The sequence below is a fragment of the Tachysurus fulvidraco genome, chromosome 9 (assembly GCF_022655615.1).
Source record: "Tachysurus fulvidraco isolate hzauxx_2018 chromosome 9, HZAU_PFXX_2.0, whole genome shotgun sequence".
In the NCBI taxonomy this organism is placed as follows: Eukaryota; Metazoa; Chordata; class Actinopteri; order Siluriformes; family Bagridae; genus Tachysurus; species Tachysurus fulvidraco.
In genome coordinates, this window is record NC_062526.1 from 22,474,352 (window position 1) to 22,484,351 (window position 10,000).

The 10,000-nt window shown below is 39.8% G+C and overlaps 1 protein-coding gene across 7 annotated transcripts in view; it reads right to left on the reverse strand.

Moving 5' to 3' along the window:
* The window catches only part of fig4a (FIG4 phosphoinositide 5-phosphatase a), a 49,004-nt gene that overhangs the window by 36,963 nt on the left and 2,041 nt on the right, over window positions 1-10,000 (reverse strand). For 6 of the 7 annotated variants that reach the window (XM_047818731.1, XM_047818728.1, XM_047818727.1 and 3 more), the window contains exons 3-9: window positions 9,758-9,856; window positions 7,566-7,689; window positions 4,619-4,775; window positions 3,091-3,141; window positions 1,842-2,008; window positions 1,132-1,260; window positions 1-20 (exon numbers count right to left, since the gene is read on the reverse strand). The exon at window positions 1-20 is cut by the window's left edge and continues 81 nt beyond it. In XM_047818731.1, the coding sequence (XP_047674687.1) occupies window positions 1-20; window positions 1,132-1,260; window positions 1,842-2,008; window positions 3,091-3,141; window positions 4,619-4,775; window positions 7,566-7,689; window positions 9,758-9,856 (747 nt within the window). Of the gene's footprint in view, window positions 21-1,131; window positions 1,261-1,841; window positions 2,009-2,374; window positions 2,497-3,090; window positions 3,142-4,618; window positions 4,776-7,565; window positions 7,690-9,757; window positions 9,857-10,000 lie in introns of those variants that run through there. The other variant, XM_047818732.1, reaches the window with a different exon arrangement.

Here is a 10,000-nt window from a genome sequence, read left to right on the forward strand (position 1 = left end):
ACGTCCGTAGATCAACAATTCTAAAACTTAGAGTTAAGTGCACACACTTAGACACAAATGAGCTTCACACATCTGTTGCCACACTGTGAGACCGAACGCTCCACCTGCTTCCTCTAAGCTGTGAATGTCTGATGATTTCCAAATCATTTTACTTCCTAAGATCAATTTTCAAAGATTATTTGCCCTTAGCATCAAGGCTGGAACACACACACGAGTAAACTAACATGAAGAAACAAACAAACAAACAAATAAATACAGGGTTTTAGAAAAGAGGTCAAAGCCAAAAGAACGTTATGTTTATTTCACGAGGTTCCAGGTTCAAACCAGAAAACAGAATTTAAGAGCAAGACAAAAATAAAACACGGCGTCTATAAGGTTTAGTCACAGAAATGTATCAGCAAAGAGAAAAAAGTGTCACTGTTGAAGCCTCGGAGGCTCGACGTCAAGCTCACGTGTCTACAGAAAGATAAAAACGTCTCCCACGGGGACACACAGAGAGACAACGTGAGAGAAGACTGTCGGTGAGGGTGAGGGTCAGACTAGAATAATGTGCACAAAACTACCAAGGACTAAAGAGGAAAAGAGGAATGGAGTGATCCAGCTCATAAAACGGGGGAAAACGAGGGAAGGTCAGAGGAAACACTGAAGAGGACAAGAGACAAAAATTCATCATCTTATTTCATTCACTCAAGAATTTCACTTTAATAATGAACAAAGCAATCAGGAAAGAATGCACGTGCACACATACACACACATATACACACACATATAGACACAGACAAACACACATACACACACACGAACACAAACCCAAAAACACAATCACACACACTCACACCAAGACACAAACACACAATGAAACACACACACGAACATAAACCTACACACATGAACAAAAACATACACATGAACACAGACACAAACAATAAAACAAACACACACCTGAGCACAAACATCGACACATACAATACACATACACAAACGAAATAAACCTTCAAACACGTGTAAAACATACACACAATGAAACAAAAACACACACAAAAAGAAACATACACCCAAAGAGGAACACACACACAGAGACACTCATTAACACAAACACACACACATACACGATCAGGCGTGTAAGGATACTAGACTGGCCGCAGAAGCCGTGGATGATGTGCAGCAGCCAGTCTGGATGCACCGTATCCTTAACTCGCTCCAACAGACGAATGTTCCACACATATTTAGCGTAGGGTTCGTTCTTCAGGCTGTATACCACTGGAATAAACACACAATCAGATACACAATCAGATCCTGGCGGGACTGATTAATGAATTATTAGACACAGTAAGAGAACGATGGTAATAACACAAATTACAACAGGAACCAACTGGTTTCACGGATGTTCTCCAAGACTAAAGTTACTACAGATGAATAACAAACTAGAAAAGATGTTTCAGTAGATGTATGAGACAGACACACACGCAGAGAAAAGAAATGCAAAATAAGAGATAACGGAGACACGTGCAGAGACGCGGGGACAGAAAGAGAATATATATATATATATATCGATATAGGCAGGCAAACAGGAAGGCAGGCAGACACATATAGAGACAGACAGTCAGACAAACAAACAGGCAGACAGACAGACAGACAGACAAACAAACAGGCAGACAGACAGACAGACAGACAGACAGACAGACAGACAGACAGGCAGACACATATAGAGACAGACTGTCAGACAAACAAACAGGCAGACAAACAGACAGATAGACAGGCAGGCAGGCACATATAGAGACAGACAGATAGAGACAGACAGACAGATAGAGACAGACAGGCAGGCAGACAGTCAGACTGACCTTGCGTGGGAAGGCCTTCATCCTCAAAGATATCAAAACTGTCCTGTTTGCTGCTGCTGCTGCTGGTGGTGGTGGTGGTGTGGTGCTCCTCATTTTCTCCATGATCACAGGGTGTATGGAGAAGAGTCATGTTATACTGCAGAGAGTGGCTCAGGTCATAGCTGTAACTACATGTGAAAAAATCCAAAGGTCACAGGAATCACATAATGACATAATTGCAGTTCACGTAAAAGCTAAACGCAAGCCAGCTGTCTGCTTTGTCTACAAACAGCTTTTCACTTTCATTTTATGGATATAAAATGGTAAATATAAATGATACTGGTTTCTGCTCTCGGTAAACAGCCTCCTCTAAACTGTACCGATACCATTTTTTTAATAACAGAGCCAGCTGTACTTGACATTTACATGTCATGCTTGTGGTATTACACACACAGCCTTGTTTGACAAATTCATCTGGGGTCAGGATTGGAGCAAAAACAAGAACACAGACACACACAGGTATGGAGTCTATAAATAACGAAGCGTTGACTTACTGAGGTAAAATATTGTTTTTTGTTTGTTTGTTTTTTAAATACTATAAATATAACACAGCAGTCTGTCTGAATACTTGATTCTGATTGGCTGGAAGGTGTGCTTTCAATCTGCCAGTTAGATGAATCAGCGATTTTCTGTTTTTAAACAGTAACCATAGCAACACAGTTACAGTCGCACACAGAGTCTGACAGAAAACGTAAACTTTCCTAAATGACCTCGTTTATCATTTTAACATCATATAACTCTATATAAATAACACTGTTATTGTTAAAAAAAATAATTTGATCACATCACTTAATCAAAATCCTTACAAACCTTATACATATTATACAGATTTAATTACAATGTAGGTTAATCTTGTACACGTTAGCCCAAACCCCCAAATTACAGAATATCCAGCTGTCCTTATAAGCTTATAAAAGAAAAAAAAAAAAAGACAAGGACAAACAAACACGGCTACACGTACGAGCCGAGTAACAGAAATGTAACCAAAGACGATGGTGGATCTGCTACGCATCACAGGCCGACCTGCCCTGTGCTCGTTATACTGTTACAGGATCAACTCTGATCTCAGGTGCTGCTAAATTAAGACTCGATCATACCCTGTGTTCAGAACAGGACGTACCTAAACACACACACACACACACACACACACACAGGAAGGAGGACACGTGACAGCTTAGTCGCTCTGTGGAGAACATCTGAGGACACTTACCTGAAATAGAAGTTACTGGACAGGTCCACATTTTGAAATATCCTCACATATCTGTGGAAATACACTGATGGTTACAGAAAGTTTAAAGGTAACAGGAAAAACAAACATGGTCCAGTAGTTTTGTCACATAAGAAGAGATCGATCATGTTCCACTTGTGATCGGCGATCGACGAGATAACGTATATATTCCCACCGAGGATCTGTGACCATATTTTAGAGTCCTTAATGCTCTTAATACAATCAAGTGAACCTGATAAAGGAACTGTTCCATCTTAACCTACAGAAATGTTTATTAATATTCACATTAAACATTCAAGTTCTTCAATTTATACAACTGTGTAGTGAAGGGTTTTACTCAAGGCCCCGGCAGTGGCAGCTTGAAGGTGTTGGGATCAGTAGTTCAGTAATCACTGAGGTAGAACTTCCTGGAATCTGTAGCTACAGACACGAAAAAAAACTGTCCAGTTTCGTGTTTGTTTGTTTCCGCATACTCTCTGCTACGTAGGATAAATCCGAAGACACCACCATTTTCTGAAATACTGAAACCACCTCTCGGTCACAGAGATCGTTTTTTTTTCCCCATTACTAAGTTGCATGGTGTTCCTATTAAAGTGGCCGGTGTGCTGTAAAGAAGTAGGTCAATGAAAGAATAAGCGAAAGGGTTGGTCTTTAGAGTCAGAGAGAGTGTGAATGAGGTTAGTGTGACACACTTTTAGCCCAGACAGCACGAAGCATCTGTTACACTGACACTCACACAAAGGGACTTTAGCCGCTTGTCCGTGTTCTTACAGTATGTATTAACTTTCATGTTTTTGTGTGAAATTGGTGTAAAAAGTGTGCATCGAAAATATACATTCGCACCGGAGGAGGACGGTGCAAAAAGTAGGGAAAGAAAGGAAAGAAAAGTGGGATGGAATTTCTGATCTACTAAACGTCACGTCAGAAAATTTAGAAGGTTCTCGTTTTTCCGCACAAAATTGGGCTAATTTTAACTGGCAGTGTGGAATGGGTTTTGATTTGGTATCCTCATTTGGTATTATCTCCTCACACCGCCAGGGTCGGGGTTCGATTCCCGCCGCCGCCTTGTGTGTGTGGAGTTTACATGTTCTCCCCGTGCCTCGGGGGTTTCCTCCGGGTACTCCGGTTTCCTCCCCCGGTCCAAAGACATGCATGGTAGGTTGATTGGCATCTCTGGGAAATTGTCCGTAGTGTGTGTGTGTGTGTGTGAGTGAATGAGAGTGTGTGTGTGCCCTGCCCTGTGTGTGTATCCTGCCTTGATGACGCCTGAGATAAGCACAGGCTCCCCGTGACCCGAGAAGTTCGGATAAGCGGTAGAAAATGAGTGAGTGAATGAGTAATACTCATTCATCTTATTCCACTTCAACACATTTATCTCCAGTCAGAGCATTTTCATTTAATTCTAAACCTTTCAGATGCGGTTGCACCACATGACAGCGGCTTGTAAACTTCTCAGAGTGCACAAAAAAAAAAAACGCTGCAAAGGTATAAAACATAGACGTAAACTAACCTGGCTTCGTCAGGATGTGTGACTCTGACCGAGTCATTAGGGATATAGATCATGTTGGTGTCTTCGATTTTATAGATGGAGTGACCCCCGATGTCGGCCATCTTGCGTCGCTTGGTGATCAGAATGATATAGTAGCCTTCCAGGAAACGGACAAAGCCTACAAACGGACGAAGGAATATCCTATTAAGCAATAAGATATTTTAGCTATTGTTAGCTGTTATAGCTACTGCAACACTGATGTGATTATAAAGTAAAAAAAATGAATTAAAAAAACCAAGGTACCACAGTAAAGCAGGTATTGATCATCAGCTCGACTAGAATAATTTTTTAGTAATTTAACTATTACTTTGTTGTCAGAAATTGAACAAAACTCATCTGCAGACCAATTTTCTTTAGCACCAAAGAGTCAAACAAAGGGAGGGCAAACGTTATGTCACATAAGTAGGCAAAACAAATCAAAATCGAATTTGTAATGAAAACTAAGAATAGCCAAGTATTGGAACGTATACATTATTATTATTATTATTATTATTATTATTATTATTATTATTAATAATAATAATAATAATAATAATAATAATAATAATAATAATAATAATAATAATAATAATAATGTTGCTGGAAAATGAGCTGGGCAAAAAACAAAATAAATAAATAAATAAATAAATAAATAATTTTATTGCTATTATCATTAATATTACTAACTAAAAACTGAAAGGAACTGAAAAAAAAAACAGCGAGAAATTTGCTCATCGTGACAAACCAAAAGTAGAGCAGTATTTACTGCTCAAAAAATAAGCAAAGACTATGATAACTAAAGATATGATATTTTCCAGGCCAATTATATGTCACTGATAAAAAAAAATGGCAGAAAGGAATTGCACAAAAAAAAAGCTAGAAATAGGTCAATAATCCAGTTTTTCACGCCAAACATCAGACTACCCGTGTTATGCGAATGCGTCATTTGAAGCCTAACCCTTTTCTCCCACTTCAGGAAAGTGTTCAATACCACTGTAGGGTTGCGTAAGAGGTGTAATTGCGATAGAAGGCAAGCCGAGGATGAGAGCGCTGTGTAATCATCTTCATCGCGTAACAGTCAACAATGTAACTTATGTAGGTCGAAAATCAGGCAGCAATCATCCGTCCGTGTTGCTTTCTTAAAGGTCATGCATTTTTGAGAGACATAAAGATTACAAAGATCGTCTAGGAAAGAAGTAGAAAATCGTCTAGAAAGTCACGGACCGCCTCTCTTTCTCCCTCACCCTCTCCCTCATTTCTTTATTTCTGATCCTTAGACGTGTGACAACAGTAAGAAAATATTTCCAGCTAAACGCTATATGCTAAGTACTCGCAGTAATGATTATAATAACAACAAACACTAGGAAGCACTTTGAAGCAAGAAAGGCTTGTCATCTCTACTAGCTATTTGTTTTCAGGTAGCTATTACTTTGTATTAGACAATTAAAACCGCTATCGCTTCGTATAAATGCATTAAAACCGCATGCTTTCGATCGTTTTAAACGCCAGAGTTCTCACTAGGACAAGAAAGTATGACCATATAACCCCAATTTTATCATCTCTACACTGGCTACCTGTTAAGTATAGAATTGACTACAAACTGCTGCTACTTACGTACAAGGCTCTTAATGGTTTAGCTCCCATGTATCTAACTAGTCTTCTAACACGTTACAATCCTTCACGCTCTCTGAGATCACAAAACTCAGGACTTTTGGTAGTTCCCAGAATATCTAAGTCTACTAAAGGTGGTAGAGCATTTTCTTATTTAGCTCCCAAACTTTGGAATAGTCTTCCTGATAGTGTTCGGGGCGCAGACACACTTTCCCAGTTTAAATGTAGATTAAAAACTCATCTCTTCAGTCAGGCGTACACATAAGACATCCCATAATATCATGCACCAGTACATCAGACCAGCACATTTTTATGAACAGCAGATATGTTAAACCCTTTCCACTGCTTCTCTCTTTGTACCCATCCCGAGGCATCCAGACACTGTACCAGCTCCCAACGTCCTCTGTGGGACGAAGCCTTTGGACGTCCACTGAGCCGAGGCCGACTCTAAGAATCCTGAGACATCTCCAGTTAGACTCTGTGGTACTCAGAAGATCAGAAGTCCTTGAACCTCACACCAATACAACATTTGTTTGGCTGTATATTACAATCACACCCCCCAGTGTCACCCATATGAGGATGGGTTCCCCCTTGAGTCCGGTTCCTCTCAAGGTTTCTTCCTTTACCAATTTAAGGGAGTTTTTCCTTGCCACTGCTGCCTGAGTCATCTCAGACTTGCTCATAGGGGAATAAATACATACACACTGTGAACTACATACATCTAATAATAATCTAGAATTTTATTCTGTTAATTCTTATTTCTTTTATTATTCGTTATTTCCTTTATCATTAATTATGTTTACCTTCTGCTCTGTGTTTATGTTCTGTAAAGCTGCTTTGAGACAATGTCTATTGTAAAAAGCGCTATACAAATAAACTTGAATTGAATTGAATTGAATTAAACCTCATGTTGTTAGCCTAGCTGGATAGCCTGCTAGTGTAAAATTCATCAGCAGTCACATCATCAGCAAAGCTAAGAGTAGCTACTTCAAAAAAATAAATATCGTGTCCATGATATATTCGAACCAAAAGATTGGATGCTGTGACTGATAAACTATACTATTTCTATTCGGTTTGTAGCTGTAAATATACCGAATGGTTTTCCAGCTGCTTAGAAAAACGTCACAACCCGCAAATTGATTTATTCATTTCCCTGTGCACGACCTCGTCTATTCCTCGTTGTCGTTTCTAGTCTGATTTCCGTCACCCTTCCGAGTACAACTTGACATTTCCGCCCAAAGGAGCGAGACACATCGAGTGATGAGAAAGGGTGAGATTTGCAGTCTGAATTTATTTTTTTTCATTATTAGCACCTTACCTACAATTCCAAAGGCATTCACAGCTCTGGAAAGCCCAGAGGAACCCTTCTGTCCGATCTTAGTACGGTTTCCGAGGTCCAGCCTTCCCAAAAGCTCTCGGACTTCCTGCTGACTGTATACGTGCTGAACATACGCAACATACACGAGAAAGACATGCAGGAAAACAAGAGGTTGGTTGTATTAAATGCATTTGTAAGTATATTTATACACACTTTATGTAACCATGAAGCATGGAAAAGCACCAGGGTGTGATGTGAAACACTCGGTTAGTCTAATTAGTGATATATCTGATGTCCAGCAATTGCGATGAAAAAATTTGGACGACATTGTTATCCAGAGCGACGTACATTAAATATATCCTTGAACGCTGGTTTATTAGGTCATGGACTAAGAACAAGAAAAGAACGTGAACAAAAAAAATTGCTTTTAAAGGTGGGGTGCACGATGTTTGAAAAATGACAACAAACAAAACAAACGTGTAGCCAATTAGCAGATAGGGGCGTGTCTTGTCAATATGCGGTGGAGAGAGTGTTCAGTGCGCAGGTGTGACATGAGCAGAAAGCGAGTGAAACATTGACATGGCAGATACCTGCCGTTACCTCTGTCTCGGGTTCTAGGTGTTGAACATCGTCTACCGCGTGAAACGGAGCTAAACCTTTCATGGTACAACACACAGTACTACAAAAATACATTTGTATTACCATAGTATTACTCATTGAGTTCATTTTTGATAAAAATACCCTCTCTACCAGCTGCCCCAGCAGGTTCCGTCATAATAGTTGCCTGGGTTACGTATGTATGTGAGGGCGGAGCTATCAAAACAGGGGTGACACCCATTTGGGTTAGGGGCGTGTTTGTTTTGGTGATTTCAAATGTCAACATTGGCTTTCAAACATCGTGCACCCCACCTTTAAGTTCTCCAGGATGAATCAGGTCTTGAGATGCCGTTTGAAGACAGACAGTGACTCCACCCAGCTGCCCGAACAGAGATGAGCGTAGCTTCAAATGAACCGTCCTTGTACACTGAGAGACGGTGAAGTGCTTTGAGGTACTGTAAGTGGTCTGTTTTTGGCAAATCTGATGCATGAAGCTACAGGAAGCCAGTAAAGGAAATAATATGAGCTATCTGTTAAGTTTGTTAGTCATCTATCGGGGATGTGATAGCCTAATTGTTAAGATGTTGGACTATTGATATGAAGGTCTTGAGTTCGAATCCCAGGACCACCAGGCTGCCATTGCTGAGCCCCCGAGTAAGGCCCTGAGCAGCGCCGGATAATAATGTAATGTAAATCTATCGACTGGGTCAGAATCAGCTTCAAATCAGGAGCTGAGTTTAATTTTGTGTCTATTATTTTGCATTCTTTTCTATGATTGTTGCAGCCAAAAATACTTTTTTCAAAGGTTTTCAATCGGTGAATTTTTCGAGCACAGGATTCTTGAAAGCAGGATAAAAGTATGGTGAGAGAAAAGCACACACCCCTACTGGAATGTACTGAAAGTACTCAAAGGAGAGAAGAAATCGGCAGAGATTATAGTATGGCGATTTATATTAGCTAATAAAAGCATCCTTGGAGTTGATAGATAGATAGATAGATAGATAGATAGATAGATAGATAGATAGATAGATAGATAGATAGATAGATAGATAGATAGATAGATAGATAGATAGATAGATAGATAGATAGATAGATAGATAGATAGATAGATAGATAGATAGATAGATAGATAGATAGATAGATAGATAGAAACATATCGGGGGCACGATGGCTTAGTGGGTAGCACGTTCGATTTTAATTGTCCGTAGTGTGTAATTGCGTGAGTGAATGAGAGTGTGTGTGTGTGTGTGTGTGTGAGAGAGAGAGAGAGAGAGAGAGAGAGAGGGAGAAATGGCAATATAACTGGTATTATTGTATAAAGTGTGTCATAATTCACTTTGGGACTTCTTTAAGTACAATGCCAGGTGATTCCCACCACCCCTGGAGATCAGATGAGGTGAAATACAGCTGGACTTGTGATACTGACTCATTCAGAATCGATTCCTAAGCTCGCTCTCAGCTATAGGTGAGTCAGGTTCATGGGCATGAGTTAGGGGTTAGGGGTTGAAGCTTGGGGTTGTTATTTAGGTAGGTTCGGAGTTGCATGGAAGTAAAAATTACTCATCAATACAGTAAACCATCATCAAGGTACTCACTTTGTCATCGATAATGACCAGATCTCGCGGTTCAGTTCGGTCGATCTTCAGGACCCGGTGTTTGGTTTGAGCGTTATTACTCCCCACCAGAAAATATCTCTGAAAAGATAAACACCATATTTACCACCTTATTGATTGTGAACGTATTATAATAACCATAATATATCATATTTATATACTAATATAACCGGGGAGGGGGATTGAAAGATTACATTATACATTAATAACATCAGAAGATTTGAA